Source organism: Anolis carolinensis, unplaced genomic scaffold, assembly GCF_035594765.1.
Source record: "Anolis carolinensis isolate JA03-04 unplaced genomic scaffold, rAnoCar3.1.pri scaffold_14, whole genome shotgun sequence".
In the NCBI taxonomy this organism is placed as follows: domain Eukaryota; kingdom Metazoa; phylum Chordata; class Lepidosauria; order Squamata; family Dactyloidae; genus Anolis; species Anolis carolinensis.
Window position 1 is genome coordinate 7,015,157 of NW_026943825.1, and position 17,742 is coordinate 7,032,898.

At 44.5% G+C, this 17,742-nt stretch overlaps 1 protein-coding gene across 1 annotated transcript in view; it reads right to left on the reverse strand.

Annotated features, from left to right (window-relative positions):
* Positions 1–17,742, reverse strand: part of LOC100567949 (sodium/calcium exchanger 3) — a 52,647-nt gene that overhangs the window by 13,819 nt on the left and 21,086 nt on the right. Inside the window, exon 3 of the mRNA XM_062965093.1 lies at positions 6,045–7,815. Coding sequence (XP_062821163.1) covers positions 6,045–7,815 — 1,771 coding nt within the window. The remainder of the gene's footprint in view (positions 1–6,044; positions 7,816–17,742) is intronic.

Genomic DNA, 17,742 nt, shown 5'->3' on the forward strand with positions numbered 1-17,742 from the left:
GAGGTTGCTGCAGCGCGGCTTCGGCGGGTGAAAGATTAAAATTTCCAGAAATTAATTCCATGTGTCTGACGGAGCCGCAGGGATGGCGAACGAACGTGGGCGGGTTGGGGAGGGGGACAAGGCAGCCAGGCAGAGAACAAGAGGATTGCTGAGACGGAGAGATAGCCGGGCACATATGCCCCTCGCACGTGCCGGTCGGTGCGTTTCCAGCTCATCCTGGCATTGGGTGGGCTAGTTAACCTGCGCCACTGAACACTGAGAGGTGCCACTGAAAATGTCACCAGAGTTCATAGAATCCTAGAATTGGAAGAGACCCCAAAGGCCATCCAGTCCACCCCCTTTCTGTCATACAAAAAGACACAATCAAATCCTTCCTGACAGATGGCCATCCAGTCCCTGTAGCATCACAGAGTTGGGGAGCCATGTAGTCCATTCCCTTGCTGTCATACAAAAAGACACACTCAAAGCACTCCTGATAGACAGTCATCCAGTCCTTGTAGCATCATGGAGAGCCATGTAGTCCATTCCCTTCCTGTCATACAAAAAGACACAATCAAAGCACTCCTGACAGACAGTCATCCAGTCCTTGTAGCATCATGGAGAGCCATTTAGTCCATTCCCTTTCTGCCATACAAAAAGACACAAAGCACTCCCGACAGATGGCCATCCAGTCCCTGTAGAATCACAGAGTTGGAGAGCCATTAAGTGCATTCCCTTTCTGCCATACAAAAAGACACAAAGCACTCCCAACAGATGGCCATCCAGTCGCTGTAGAATCATAGAGTTGCAGACCCATTTAGTCCATTCCCTTTCTGTCATAGAAAAAGACACAATCTAATCCCTCCTGACAGATGGCCATCCAGTCCCTGTAGAATCACAGAGTTGGAAGGCCATTTAGTCCATTCCCTTTCTGTCATACAAAAAGACACAATCAAATCCTTCCCGGCAGTTGGCCATCCAGTCCCTGTAGCATCACAGAGTCGGAGAGCCATTTAGTCCATTCCCTTCCTGTCATACCAAAAGACGAAGCCTCCGGTGGCCTAGGGGATAAAAGCCTCATGACTTGAAGGTTGGGTTGCTGACCTGAAGGCTGCCAGGTTCAAATCCCACCCGGGGAAAGCGCGGATGAGCTCCCTCTATCAGCTCCAGCTCCATGCGGGGACATGACAGAAGCCTCCCACAAGGATGGTAAAACATCAAAACATCTGGGCGTCCCCTGGGCAAAATCCTTGCAGACGGCCAATTCTCACTCCAGAAGCAACTTTCAGGTTGCTCCTGACACGAAAAAAAAACAAAACAAAAACCAAAAGACACAATCAAAGCACTCCCGACAGATGGCCATCCAGTCCCTGTAGCATCATGGATTCTGGAGGCTGTAGTCCAAAAATGCAACTCATCCAAGTCATGACCTCAACATGGATTGTGGGAACTGCAGTCTCCCAAAGTGAAATGTATTGTATAGTAATAATTTCCAAATTTGCACCTCTATGCGCATTAATCAACACAGGCAAATTAGGTTTACATCTCGGTCTTTTTTGGTCCCTTTGGGTGCAATGTATTTTATGTCTCAGCAGTTCCCATAATCCACCCCTTCCAGAATGGTTGCTTTGTCCTTCCTCCCCTTTTCTATTTGTTTGCTTGCTTATTACACAATCTCTCACCCAGATTGCCAGCCAAATCCCAGCCCACAAACCCTCTTCCCAATCAGAACAAAGGAAAAGCAGTTAAAAAACCTGCAAACATATTAAAACTGTAAATTTCTTATGGGAGGAAAACCAAATACTCTGAGCAGAAATAACAACTGAGCAATTACGAATCCAAAGGAAGGAGGAATAATATGTCTGTGCCTGGTGTTCCAAACTGGCACGAGACTATGACAATATGACATATCTCTCAGGGTTTGTTTACACTGGTTTAACAACTCATTTTCATGGATGATCCTGTGTTGTTCTCAAATCTTCATGTTTATTGTGGGATAATCCTAGGTTAGTCTTGCTTAAAGGAAAGTTGGCGGACGCTCCAGAGTTTGGTTGAACATAAACAAAGCAATAAGGTGTTGTCGAAGGCTTTCATGGCCAGAATCACTGGGTTGCTGTGAGTTTTCCCGGCTGTATGGCCATGTTCCAGAAGCATTCTCTCCTGACGTTTCGCCCACATCTATGGCAGGCATCCTCAGAGGTTGTGAGGTACATTGGAAACTAGGCAAGCAGGGTTTATATATCTGTGGAATAATGCCCAGGGTGGGAGAAAGAACTCTTGTCTGTTGGAAGCAAGTGTGAATGTGGCAATTATAATTATGTATTAATTTGTCGTGATTGGATTGTATTTTGTATTTTATATTGTTGTATTTCTGTATATTGTTGGGCTTGGTTCCCCATGTGAGCCGCCCCCTCGGGGAGATGGGGCGAGATACAAGAATAAAGTTATTAATAACAACAATAATCATCATCATCATCATCGTCACCTTGATTAGCAATACAACAATAAAATTAAAATTATTATTATTATTATTATTATTATTATGATTAAAAATAATAACCTTGATTGGCATTGAAAAGCCTTGCAGCTTCAAGACCTCATTGATGTTTATTTGAGGCAAGTGTGAATGTTGCAATTGGCCACCTTGATTAGCATTGAATAGCCTTGCAGCTTTGAAGTCTGGCTTCTTCCTGCCTGGGGGAATCCTTTGTTGGGAGGCGTTAGCTGGCCCTGATCGTTTCCTGCCTGGAATTCCCCTATCTTCTGAGCGTTGTTCTTTATTTATTGACCTGATTTTAGAGGTTTTTTTAATATTGTTCATTTTTCATGGTTTCCTCCCTTCTGTTGAAATTGTCCACGTGTTTGTGGATTTAATGGCTTCTCTGTGTAGTCCGATACTGCGGTTTCCCGCAGGCACGAAGCAGGCAGGCTTTGAAGCTGCAAGGCCATTCGATGCTAATCAAGGTGGCCAATTGCAACATTCCGCACTTGCCTCCAACAGACAAGAGTTCTTTCTTTCTCCCACCCAGGAGATTATTTCACAGAGATATAAACCCAATTTGCTACGTTTCCAACAGACTTCACAACATCCGGGGATGCCTGCCATAGATGTGGGAGAAACGTCAGGAGAGGATGCTTCTGGAACATGGCCAGACAGCCTAGAAAACTCACAGCAACCCATTCTAGGATTCGAACAATACAATAATTATATAACAATATAATAACATATAATACTAATATTATGGTATACTAATAATATAATACAGTAGAGTCTCACTAATCCAAGCCTCGCTTATCCAAGCCTCTGGATAATCCAAGCCATTTTTGTAGTCAATGTTTTCAATATATCGTGATATTTTGGTGCTAAATTCATAAATACAGTAATTACAACATAACATTACTGCGTATTGAACTACTTTTTCTGTCAAATTTGTTGTATAACATGAAGTTTTGGTGCTTAATTTGTAAAATCATAACCTAATTTGATGTTTAATAGGCTTTTCCTTAATCTCTCCTTATTATCCAAGTTATTCGCTTATCCAAGCTTCTGCCGGCCCATTTAGCTTGGATTAGTGAGACTCTACTGTATCTATATATAAAAAAGAGTGATGGAATCACGGCACCAGACAAAACAACAAAACTACAGGCCCCCCAACCTCGAAATTTGACAACACAACCCATCATCCACGCCTCTAGGTTGATAAAACAAAAAGAAAAGAAAAATAAAGTCCTAATTAGAGGGAGAGGAATAATTGCTTTTATCCAATTGCTGCCAGTTAGAAGGCTAAGCTCCTCCAACTTGGTCTCCTAGCAACCCAATAAAAAATAATAAAAAACACTAAAAAATTAATACAATAAAATACTATAATAACAGAAAATAACTAAAAAGAATACAAGAAAATAATAAAATATAATAAATAAAAAGATAACTTACAATAAAATTAATTAAAAAATACAAATAACGTCAAATAAAAATTACACAACAATTTTTAACCAATACCACCACCACTTTGCCACAGCAACGCGTGGCCGGGCACAGCTGGTATTGTATATACGTATAATATTGAAAACTCACTGCAACCCAATGCAATAAAGCTTCAGTTGGGGAGCAGAGGGGTGAAGGATCCTGCTCTAGCCTTGCAGAGTAAACAGCAAAACAGGAGAAAAGTAGAGAGTTGGTATTATTTATTATTTATTTGTTTACCATATTTATATCCCGGCTTTCTCTACCCCGGGGGGGGGGGGGGGACTCAAGGTGGCTTACAAATGGCACTACTATAGTGCCTTGGGCTTTAAAATAGTAAGATTAAATTAAAATTAAGCTTCCTTTGTCAGTTATTGGGGATTAGAAAAGGAACTAGATCCATAAGATTGACCATCTAAATTGAAATCATAAGTAAAGCAAAGCCCTCCCAATGAACGGCCGTCTAATCTCCAGAGAAGGAGACTGCGCTGGACTCCAAAGCAGCGTTGAACAGCTCTTGCCATCGAGAGGCTGTCCCTATTGTTTAGGTGGAATCTCTTTTCCCACCATATAAATCCACGGCTCCGTTGTGTCCTAGATTCTGGAGCCGCAGGAAACGAGCTTGCCTTGACATCCTTTCAATTATTTAAACGTGGCCATCATGTTCGCTCTCAGTCTTCTCTTCATGAGAGTTTTCTTGTGTCCCATATCATACGTTAAAAGGGAATCTTAACTAATTCATATAAAACAGAACAGAGTTCAGTGGAGTCTCCTTCTCTTGGAGTTTTTAAGCAGAGCTTGGATGGCCATCAGTCAGGGGTGCTTTGATTGTGTGTTGGACTGGATGGCCCTTGCGGTCTATTATTCTTTAGCAATCTGAAATGCTGCATTGGACTATCATCCATCACATATCTTGTCGAAGGCTTTCATGGCCAGAATCACAGGGTTGCAGTGAGTTTTTTGGGCTGTATGGCCATATTGCAGAAGCATTCTCTCCTGACGTTTCGCCCACATCTATGGTAGGCATCCTTAGAGGTTGTGAGGTCAAATCACTCCCAACAGATGGCCATCCAGCCTCTGCTTCAAAACTTCTAGAGGAGGAGACTCAATAATCATCATTATTGTCATCATTATTATATTATGACACAGCAAACAAGATAGATATACTGGATTTCGTATCACAAAATCACAAGTCGAACACTTCCCAAGTGTCTAGGACTGTGTGATGTATTTTTGGATGATGCATGCAGATCCCAGTAGGGTGGCCTTTTGCAGTTGGCAGACCATTATTATTATTATTATTATTATTATTATTATTATTATTATTATTATTACTACTGCTACTACTATCAAGGATGGCAGGCATTCTCAAAGACCTCACAACCACTGAGGATGCCTGCCATAGTGAAACGTCAGGAGAGAATGCTTCTGGAACATGGCCATACAGCCTGAAAAACTCACAACAACCCGTTGTGAGGTCTGTTCGAAACAAGGCAAATGGGAATGTTGCCATTGGCCAGGATGATTAACACTGAATAGCCTTGCAGCTTCAAAGCCTGGCTGCTTCCTTTGTTGGGAGATGTTAGCTGGCCCTGATTGAATCCGACCTTGTGGGCTTCTTAATCCAAATTTGGACTGGATAGCCCTTCAAAGAGGGGACCTTCTGCTGGACATTTAGTTTCACCCCTTCCATGACTGGTTTGGTTTTGGATTGGCTTTTTCAAAGCTCCCTCTGTTCCGTTCCCTGATAATAATAACAACAACTTTATTTATACCCTGCCCCATCTCCCTTGAGGGGACTCAGAGCGGCTTACAACAGTGTAAATAACACAACCATAATCAAAATAAAACGATGAGATTGCCTGGACCTGCCACAGATACATAAACCCCACATGCCTAGTTTCCAACAGACCTCACAACCTCTGAGGATGCCTGCCATAGATGTGGGTGAAACGTCAGGAGAGAATGCTTCCTGAACATGGCCATACAACCTGAAACACTCACCGCAACCCATCACATCTCTCTCTTAATTCACAAAATGCACATTTCCTTCCTTCCCAGCCACCCACCGACCCACCCACGCCGTTCTCCCATCTCTTACATGGTCTCGTCGTTCTGGAACTCCACTTTGCCGGCCACCTCCTCGTAATCCTCTCCCGCCTTGGCCGTGCCTTCAATGGTGTGGAAGGGGATGGCCACTCGCCCGCGGGCCCCTGAGGTCCTCAGCACCTTGATGCGCACGGCACCCACGCTCTCGCTCACCCGCATGGAGGCTCCTTCAAAGGTGAAGATGCCGGCGTGGTCGTCGTCGAAGATGGTGACGGTTGCCATCTTGGAAGGGCCGAGGCACGCTTTGGGGGGAGGCTCAGGCCCCGGCTCGGACCAGGCGGCCCTCACGTTGCTGAGGTGGACGTAAAAGTACTCGTCCTCCTCGAAAATGTCGTCGTCGATGATGCCGACGCGCACTTCCTTGTGCGTCTCCCCCGGCTTGAAGAGCAAAGTGCCCTCGGCAAACTCGTAGTCCGAGCCGGCGTTGGCTGTCCCGTCCTCGGTGCGGAAGTCCACTCGCAGCGTGACGCGGCCGGGGTCCCCTCCTCGGCGGGCCACGGTCAGCACCACGGAGCCACAGTTCTCAAAGCATTGGTAATGCGACGGTTCGAAGCCGACTTTGGTCACGGACTCGTCTTCTTCCACGCGCACCTCTTGCATGCTTATCGCTTTGCGGGCTTGGTCGGCAGCGTGCTTCTTGAGGATATTCCCGGCGCCGATCATCATGCGTGTGGCCTGGATGCGGTAAAAGGCTCGGCTTTTCTGTTGCTGAACCAGCACATGGTAGTTCGCCATCTCGATCAGTTGTTCCATGTCCTTTTCTGGGTGCTTCTGCTTGAGGTCCCTCAAAGTGCGAGCCATGTCCCGCCGGGCTTCGTCGTCCTGGTCCTTCTCCCCATCCACGAGGCCTTCACACCCCTCCTTGAGTGAGTTATCCATCTCCATGTCCAGTTTCGGGTAACCGGTATCGCCTTCGGTCTCGATGATAAGGCCCCGGGCTTTGTCCGCGCGGTACTTCTTCTGAACGTACTTGTAGAAGAGCAGCCTCCGGTCGGCCACCCAAGCCTGAAGCACGCAGAGAGGAAAGAAGAGGAAGGTAAGAAGGCCTTCCCATAACTCGACCACACCAGGAGAAAACCAGGCCAAGATGAGGTACAGCCAGATGTAGGCGAAGATGCTCCACGCCGCAGTGACAAAGAAGACCCGCAGGTGTTTGATGCGCCGCACCTCGCCTTCCGGGACCACGTGGATGCAGACCGCTATGATGATGAACATGTTGAAGGCGGCGCTCCCGACGATGGTGCTGGGCCCCATATCTCCGGCGTTGAAGTTGTGGCCCACGATTTCAATGATGGAGAGGAGGATCTCGGGAGCGGAGGAACCCAACGCCATGAGGGTCAGGTTGGAGACCGTCTCGTTCCAGATGCGGATGGTGGTGGTGGTGGTCTCGCCGTTGGGCTTTTTGATGGTGATCTCCTTCTCCTGCGAGGTGATGACTTCGATCGAGGACATGAAGCGGTCCGCAATGATGGACATGCCCAGGAACATGTAGATCAGCGCCACGAAGTAGACGATGGCCCTGGCCACTTTGTCGCCCACGGAAGGGTTCTGGGGGAGCCACACGGGCAGGATGACGCCTTCTTTGCACTCGGTGGCCTCCTCGCACTTGGCACTTCGGTTGCTGCCATCCGCGGACGCTGCCCCGGTCCCGGGGAAGCTCAGGTGGTCGTCCACGGTTGCCAACGGCGCTGGGAGGAAGAGAGCCAACAGCAAGGCTGACGCCTTCAGACGCGACAGACGCGACATGGCGAGGCAAATGAAACCTGTGGGCGAGGAAGCAGAGTGTTAATGAGGTGATGGCACATGCCTCGCATTCTGATCTCTTAAGCACAGTACGCAAAATGCCCAGCCTAGGAGCTTAAATACGAGCAGATCTGGCTCTCTAAGGGTTTATGGACTGTAGCTCCCCTTAATCACATGTGCTTGGCGTGTTCCACCGGGAGGATGCTTCCCCACCTCTCTAGAAGGCGGATTTGTCCAAACATGGGTCCCAAAATGAGCCCCATTCACATTTGGTGAATATCACGATACCTTCACCGTGGAAAAGAAGGAAGGTGCGCTAGACCCAGCCGGTTTCAATCCTCGTCTCCCAAGTCCTTGCAAAATGGCATCATTTATTTATTTATTTATTTATTTATTTATTTACAGCATTTATATTCTGCCCTTCTCACCCCGAAGGGGACTCAGGGCGGATCACATTACACATATAGGCAAACATTCAATGCCTTTTTAACATAGAACAAAGACAAACAAACATAGGCTCCGAGCGGGGCTTGAACTCATGACCTCCTGGTCAGAGTGATTCATTGCAGTTAATTGCACTGGCTTACTCTCCCACCTGCGCCACAGCCCGGGCCTCATCATCATCATCATCATCATCATCATCATTGTCATTAATGAGTCAGGGAACGAAACCCTGCAAAGAATGGGTTCTTGGTCCAAAGGGGATCATGATCCAAAGAGAATCAGTCAGGACTTTGGCTCCCAAAGAGGATCAAGAGAAGCGGAGGGCAGGGAATGATCATAAAAACCCTTCCAGTTTTGTGTCTTTTTATGTTAGCAAGAATCACTGGGTTGCCACGTGGAAAGAAGTTGCTGCACCTAGTTGCAGCTCCCATTCACAATAATAGCCTGGGGTTCAATACTGGGATTGAATTTAAAGTAATGCCTCCACATTCGTAACTCCTCAACCAATGGCAGTCCTGGTCTGCGGCAAGTACTGGCTTGTTCAGTAGACTCTGCTCTACAGTTAGTTCCATTTGGTTCCATACTTCGCCTTTTAACAACACAACCGTTCAATGCTAAGGCTTCCCCGTCTGCGCAGGGTTCCATACTTCGCCTTTTAACAACACAACCGTTCAATGCTAAGGCTTTCCCGTCTGCGCAGGGTTCCATACTTCGCCTTTTAACAACACAACCGTTCAATGCTAAGGCTTCCCCGTCTGCGCAGGGTTCTATATTTCACACTTTAACAACACAACCGTTCAATGCTAAGGCTTCCCTGTCTGCGCAGGGTTCCATACTTCACATTTTAACAGCACAACCGTTCAATGCTAAGGCTTCCCACCAAATGGAACTGTAGAGGAGAGTCTACTGAACAAGCCAATACCTGCCACAGACCAGGACTGCCATCTGTTGAGGAGTTACGAAGGTGGAGGCATTACTTTTCATTCAACCCTCGTACTTATGGGCTTGCTTACATCCTCCTAGGGAGCATCCACACTGCAGTTTGACTCCAGTTTAACACTTAAGGGCTCCATGCTATGGATTATATGGTTTATTATTTATTTATTTATTTATTTATTTATTTATTTACAGTATTTATATTCCGCCCTTCTCACCCCAAAGGGGATTCAGGGCGGATCACATTATACACACATAGGGCAAACATTCAATGCCCATAAACACATCAAACAGAGACCGAGACAGATTATATGGTATAATTGTTTCAGACCATATAATTCTGGTTTTAAAGAACAATGTTTTAAAGGATGGTGGGCGCAGCATGTTAAAGCGTTGAGCCGCTGAACTTGAGGACCAAAAGGTCGCAGGTTCGAATTATCAGAGGCAAGTGGGAATGTTGCAACTGGCCACCTTGGTTAGCATTGAATAGCCTTACAGCTTCAAAGCCTGGCTGCAATTATGTTACGATGCAAGTACTAAAGGTAAAGGTAAAGGTTTCCCCTGACGTTAAGTCCAGTCGTGACCGACTCTGCGGGTTGGTGCTCATCTCCATTTCTAAGCCGAAGAGCCGGCGTTGTCCATAGACACCTCCAAGGTCATGTGGCCACTGGCATGACTGAATGGAGCGCCGTTACCTTCCCGCTGGAGTGGTACCTATTGATCTACTCACACTCTGGGGGTTGGTGCTCATCTCCATTTATAAGCCGAAGAGCCGGCATTGTCCATAGACACCTCCAAGGTCATGTGGACACTGGCATGACTGCATGGAGCGCCGTTACCTTCCCGCCGGAGCGGTACCTATTGATCTACTCACATTTGCATGTTTTCGAACTGCTAGGTTGGCAGGAGCTGGGGCTAACAGCGGGTGCTCATTCCGCTCCCAGGATTTGAACCTGGGACCTTTTGGTCCGCAAGTTCAGCAGCTCAGCGCTTGAACACACTGCGCCACCAGGGGCCCCACGATGCAAGTACCCCCTAGTAATTTGTTTGTATATGATTTTGAAAGTAGGCTGTTAGGAATTGTGGGAGTTGAACTCCAAAACACCCGGAGGACCGAAGTTTGCCCATGCCTGGTGAAGACTCATATAATCCAGTTCGAAGCAGATAATCTGTATTATCTGCTTTGATACTCTGGATTATATGGAAGTGTACAAGAAGCTCCAGTTGGCACATTACTGGCAAACTGACCCTTGCAAATAGGGGACCCTTGCGCACTTGATGCACATTGTTCCCGTGATGCATTTCATCGCTCACACACACCGTTACTCCGAGACATTATCTTCGCTAAGAAGACACAAAAGTTGCATTATGTAAAAGGTGATGTAGCATTCCGGCAATTGAGTTTTGTGACTATAAACACACAAATTAGCATAAGCACATGTTATGTAAATCTTATGCAATCTCCCTCTTTTTTTTCTAGCTGTGTGTCACCGGCCATCACAGGGGAGAATGGCCTGAGACCCGGGGGAGCAACTCACAACCCTTGGGAAATAGCCTTTCTTTAAGGACAATTCCCAGGACTCTGCAACAGTCAATGGTGGATTGTGGGAAGTGTTGCCTACGGGGCGGGGGGGGGGGGGGGGGGAATGAACTTTTCCAAGATCTAAGAATTTTGGGAGAGACGAGAGAGGCTTGGTCAGGACAACATTTAAAACATTGAAACTGTAATGTTTATATTTTATTTCATTGTATAGTAAAGTCTCACTTATCCAACATAAACGGGCTGGCAGAATGTTGGATAAGTGAAAATGTTGGATAATGAGGAGGGATCCAGGAAATGCCTATTAAACACCAAATTACATTAAGATTTTACAAATTAAGCACCAAAACATCATGTTTTACAACAAATTGACAGAAAAAGAAGTCCAAAACACAGTAACGTTACGTAGTAATAGCTGTATTTACGAATTTAGCACCAAAGCTTCACAATGTATTGAAATGGCGGGTACCCAAGATATTGTTTGAGATTGGGATTATTGTCTGTGTTTTAAGTTATTTTTAACTTTTTGTGAGAAGTGTTATTATGGTGTGATTTTATTGTGTTACTGTTTTTATTGATGTAACACTGTTTTGGGCTTGTCCCAGTGTAAGCTGTCCTGAGTCCTTCGGGAGCTGGAGCTGGGTATAAATAAAGTTTTTATTATTATTATTATTATTAATAATAATAATAATAATAATACAGTAGAGTCTCGCTTATCCAACGTAAATGGGCCGGCAGAATGTTGGATAAGCGAATATGTTGGATAATAAGGAGAGATTAAGGAGAAGCCTATTAAACATCAAATTAGGTTATGATTTTACAAATTAAGCACCAAAACATCATGTTATACAACAAATTTGACAGAAAAGTAGTTCAATATGCAGTAATGCCACGTAGTAATTACTGTATTTACGAATTCAGCACCAAAATATCAAGATGAATTGAAAACATTGACTACAAAAATGCACTGGATAATCCAGAACGTTGGATAAGCGAATGTTGGATAAGTGAGACTCTACTGTAGCTGTATTTACGAATTTAGCACCAAAACTTTACAATGTATTGAAATGGCGGGTACCCAAGATATACTTTGAGATTGGGATTATTGTCTGTGTTTTAAGTTATTTTTAACTTTTGTGAGAAGTGTTATTATAGTGTGATTTTATTGTGTTACTATTTTTATTGATGTAATACTGTTTTGGGCTTGTCCCAGTGTAAGCCGTCCCGAGTCCATCAGGAGCTGGATATAAATAAAGTTTTATTATTATTATTATTATTATTATTATTATTATTATTATTAATAATAATAATAATAATAATAATAATAATAATAACAACAAACGTAAGGCCATCAGCTAATGATGGGGTTCTGGTCCAACCCAGGCATTGTTGCTGTGTAAGACAAGAATGATCTTTATTATATACAGTATTAATGAACAGGGACACAACAGTGTGTTCTTGCATTTGTATGTGTTGAGGAGATGCAGCTCATACCTTCTGTTTTCTATTCCTGGGATCGGGAGGAGTCGGGGAGGATGGGATATATTTATCAGCCTCGGCTGGTGCAGAGAAGGAGGCAGCCTTCTCCTCTTTGCAGGAAAGGAGTGAAAGGGGAAGGGAGGCGGCAGAGAAAAAAAGCTCCTTTTTGGAGATGCTGCATTTTGTGCTCCAGATTTTTTTGCCATCCAAAAGCCTTGGAACACGGAAACCGTTTTAGGTCTAAAACAAGTTTGCAGACAATTATCTCTGGGGATGCATGCCTTTCCAAAAGGCGAAGCACGTGGTGCATCTGCACTGTAGATTTAATGCAGTTTGACACCACTCAACCATCAGGTTCAGTGCTATGGTCATTGTCGTTTTACAAGGCCTTCTTTAGCCTCGTCTGCCAAATAGTGTTACTGAATTACAGTTTCATTCAATCAGATTAAATCAGACATGGACAAACTTTGGCCCTCCAGGTGTTTTGGACTTATTATTATTATTACAGTAGAGTCTCACTTATCCAAGCCTCGCTTATCCAAGCCATTTTTGTAGTCAATGTTTTCAATATATCGAGATATTTTGGTGCTAAATTTGTAAATACAGTAATTACAACATAACATTACAGCGTATTGAACTGCTTTTTCTGTAAAATTTGTTGTAAAACATGATGCTTTGGTGCTTATTTTGTAAAATCATAACCTAATTTGATGTTTAATAGGCGTTTCCTTAATCCCTCCTTATTATCCAAGATATTTGCTTATCCAAGCTTCTGCCGGCCCGTTTAGCTTGGATAAGTGAGACTCTACTGTATTAGGTAAAGGTTTCCCCTGACGTTAAGTCTATTTGTGTCCAACTCTGGGGTTAGTGCTCATCTCCATTTCTAAGCCGAAGAGCCTGCATTGTCCGTAGACACCTCCAAAATCATGTGGCTGGCATGACTGCATGGAGCGTCATTACCATCCCTATTGATCTATTCACATTTGCATGTTTTCGGACTGCTAGGTTGGCAGAAGCTGGAGCTAACAGCGGGTGCTCACTCCGCGCCCTGGATTCGAACCTGCAACCTCTCAGTCTGCAAGTTTAGCAGCTCAGCGGTTTAATCCGCTGCACCACTGAGGGCTCCATACATGGCCATACAGCCTGGAAAACTCACAGCAACCCAGTGGTTCCGGCCATGAAAGCCTTCGACAACACCTTAAGAAGACCTTCCTGATGATAAGAGATGATCAACGGTGAAATATGGGAGCTTGGCAAAGTACACAAATGACAAAAATTCGTATAAACATAAACAAAGATATGTAGCTATTCAACCACTGCAAGGTCAGCAGCTCAGTGCTTTAACACACTGTGCCACCGGTGGCTCCATTATTATTGTTGTTGTTGTTGTTGTTGTTGTTATTTTATCATGACACAGCAAACAAGATAGATATGCTGAATTTCGTATCACAAAATCACAAGTCGAACACTTCCCAAGTGTCTAGAACTGTGTGATGTATTTTCGGATGATGCGTGCAGATCCCAGTAGGGTGGCCTTTTGCAGTTGGCAGATCGTAATTTTGTCAATGTCTATTGTTTCCAAATGCCGGCTGAGATCTTTTGGCACGGTACCCAATGTGCCCATCACCACCGGGACCACCTGCACTGGTTTCTGCCAGAGTCTTTGCAGTTCAATCTTGAGGTCCTGATAGCGGCTGAGTTTTTCCTGTTGTTTTTCGTCAATGCGACTGTCACCTGGGATGGCGACATCAATGATCCAAACCTTTTTCTTTTCCACAACTGTGATGTCTGGTGTGTTGTGTTCCAGAACTTTGTCAGTCTGGATTCGGAAGTCCCACAGTATCTTTGCATGCTCATTTTCCACAACCTTTGCAGGTTTATGATCCCACCAGTTCTTTGCTGCTGGGAGGTGGTACTTGAGGCATAAGTTCCAATGGATCATTTGGGCCACACAGTTGTGCCTCTGTTTGTAGTCTGTCTGTGCAATTTTCTTACAGCAGCTGAGGATATGATCAATGGTTTTGTCGGTTTCCTTGCATAGTCTGCATTTTGGGTCATCAGCTGATTTTTCGATCTTGGCCTTAATTGCATTTGTTCTGATGGCTTGCTCCTGGGCTGCAGGGATCAGGCCTTCTGTCTCCTTCTTCAGGGTCCCATTCATGAGCCAGAGCCAGGTCTTCTCCTTATCAGCTTTTCCTTTAATTTTGTCAAGGAACTTTCCATGCAGTGTTTTGTTGTGCCAGCTGTCAGCTCTAGTTTGTAGTGTGGTTTTCTTGTACTGATTTTTTGTCTGCTGTGTTTTGAGGAGTTTCTGATTTTTGACTTCAATCAAAGCAGGTTCTTCACTTTGCTTTACATATTCTTATTCTTATTCTTATTTAAACTCCACTTTATCTCTCCCTCAAAGCGGCAGCTCCCAGGATTCCACAGCATGGAGCCATGGTAGTTAAAGTGGGATCAACTGCATTATTTCTACAGTGTAGATGAACTCCGCCGATTCTATCCAGTCTGAAATGGGGGGTCTTTGGCTTTTGCTTCAAGCTCAGGCTTCTCATTAGCATCTGGCCAAGAGCGTAGAAAGACTATCTAGACCTTTCCGCTGATCCCGCAGTGCTCATGCCTCTCCCATTGCTTAGCTCTGGCCTCTTGGGAGAGATTGTCTAGATCTTTTCGTGACCTTGGTGCACCCAAGAAGTGCTGTTGTTGTTTCGTCTCCAAATGAGAATCTTCTCTGCGAAGTCTGCCGAGCAAAGGGCAAGCCTGCGTCGCCCCTGATGCGCAGACCTTTTCCATGCGCGCGGATGCGAAATGCCAGGGCGCTGATCGCCTCCCTCCCGTCTGTAATAAATATCACTGGATCTGCAGCAGGATTAAGCATTCGGTTCAACATTCTTAAAGCGTTCTATTATTTTTGGGTGTGGGCGTTTCTCATGGGAAGCAGGGCCAGTAGACTAACTAATGTGTTTTCTCCTTCCGAGCATACAACGCATGGGCTGGTATTAGGCAGAAAGCGCATCTACACTGCAGAACAAATGCGAGTCGACCTGCACTTTGACTGTGGTGGCTCAATGCTATGGAATCAAGAGAGTTGTAGTTTGGCAAGGTCTCAAGCCTTCGCTGCTGAAGAATGCTGTGGCTTCCAATTGCAATGGATTCACATGCAGGGGGTGGTTTAGGGGTTCAAACCACTCCAAAATATTTCAGGTAAAAAAAAAACCTGGTTTACTAATGGATTTTAACTGCCAAGTATATAAGGTTGTATTTTATAGGTTCCAAAAGTATCCATACAAAGAAAAAAATAATAACGGAACAGAGCCAATCCAAAACCAAACCAGTCATGGAAGGGGTGAAACTAAATGTCCAGCAGAAGGTCCCCTCTTTGAAGGGCTATCCAGCCCAAATTTGGATTAAGAAGCCCACAAGGTCTGATTCAATCAGGGCCAGCTAACATCTCCCAACAAATAATAATAATAATAATAATAATAATAATAATAATAATAATAATAAACTTTATTTATATCCCGCCACCATCTCCCCGTGGGGACTCGGGGCGGCTCACAATGTTACAAAAGTAACAGCACAAATACATTAATAATACACACAGTTTAAAACACAAGAAGATGATAAAACAAGTTAAAACAAAGATTTAAACAACAGTAATAATATCAATAGTAATAACATCAAACAACCACCAATGCAATTCAGTCAACTTCAAAGGTGGGGGAACAACAAAGGATCCCCCAGGCAGGAAGCAGCCAGGCTTTGAAGCTGCAAGGCTATTCTATGCTAATCATGCTGGCCAATGGCAACATTCCCACTTGCCTCGTTTCGAACAGACCTCACAACGGGTTGTTGTAGTTTTTCGGGCTGTATGGCCATGTTCAGTAGACACTTCCAAGGTCATGTAGCCACTGGCATGACTGCATGGAGCGCCGTTACCTTCCCACAGGAGCGGTACCTATTGATCTACTCACATTTGCATGTTTTCGAACTGCTAGGTTGGCAGGAGCTGGGCCTAACAGCAGAAGCTCACACCACTCCCTGGATTCGAACCTGCGACCTTTCGGTCCGCATACTTTGGACAGCAACTCTCACAACTCCACGCTGTTCCCAAGGCCTCCTTTACTTAACACCGCCTGTCGGGTCTATTTGTTCTTCCTGGAGCCTCAAGAGCGGCTGACAGAAGCAACGGTGCCTCTAAGCATAATCCATTTGGAGTCAGAAATCCATACCAATCCATTGCAAAAACATATAGAGTTTTACCTTCTGCCCAGCTCTGCAAAAGGCCGGTAAGGACGGCTATAGTAAAATTTTACAGCACAGGAGCAAATAGTAGAAACAGGATTCCATCTTCCCAGGGATAGGTCTTTTGTGACATAAATCACAAAAGCCGGGCTGTGGCGCAGGCTGTTGAGCAACCAGCTGCAGCCAGCTGCAACAAATCACTCTGACCAAGAGGTCAGGAGTTCGAGGCCAGCTCGGAGCCCCGCATTTGTCTTGTCTTTGTTCTATGTTAAGGCATTGAATGTTTGCCTTATATGTGTAATGTGATCCACCCTGAGTCCCCTTCGGGGTGAGAAGGGCGGAATATAAATACTGTAAATAAATAAATAAATAAATAAATAGGTCTGAACTGCCCATTCAAAACCAAGCTATCCTACTGCCCAAATCTATATATATAAAAGAGTGATGGCATCACGCGACCCACAAAACAACAAAACTACAGGCCCCCCAACCTCGAAATTTGACAACACAACCCATCATCCACGCCTCTAGGTTGATACAACAAAAAGAAAAGAAAAATAAAGTCCTAATTAGAGAGAGAGGAATAATTGCTTTTATCCAATTGCTGCCAGTTAGAAGGCTAAGCTCCTCCAACTTGGTCTCCTAGCAACCCAATAAAAAATAATAAAAAACACTAAAAATTAATACAATAATAACAGAAGATAACTAAAAATAATACAAGAAAATAATAAAATATAATAAATAAAAATATAACTTACAATAAAATTAATAAAAAATTGCAAATAACGTCAAATAAAAATTACACAACAATTTTTAACCAATACCTCCACCACTTTGCCACAGCAACGCGTGGCCGGGCACAGCTAGTACTTTATACACCAATAGTCAGCTTCCCAAGCCATTCCTTACTATGCTTGGTTTCCAAACCTTTAATCATTTTTTGGTCTCCCTTCCATCTCATCCATCTCTTTCGTGAATTGCTTTGACACAATTTTATTCCAGGTGAGATCTGACCAAAGAAAAACACAGTCGGACTATGATTTCCCTTGATTTCGAGCTCTGTGGATGACCTGGGAAGGAGCATTGCAGCACACCAGAATACCTGGGAGTTTCTCTGAACTTACAAGAACCACTGTTTGAATATCAAGCAAAATGTGGGTGGTATGAAATAATATCATATGAAAGCTGACTGGCACAACCTGGGGATCACAACCAGACACAGCAGAAACATACCTCACAATCTCTGAGATAGATGTGTCTTTTATAGGACAGAACATCCTGCTTCCAGAAATGAGGGCAACAT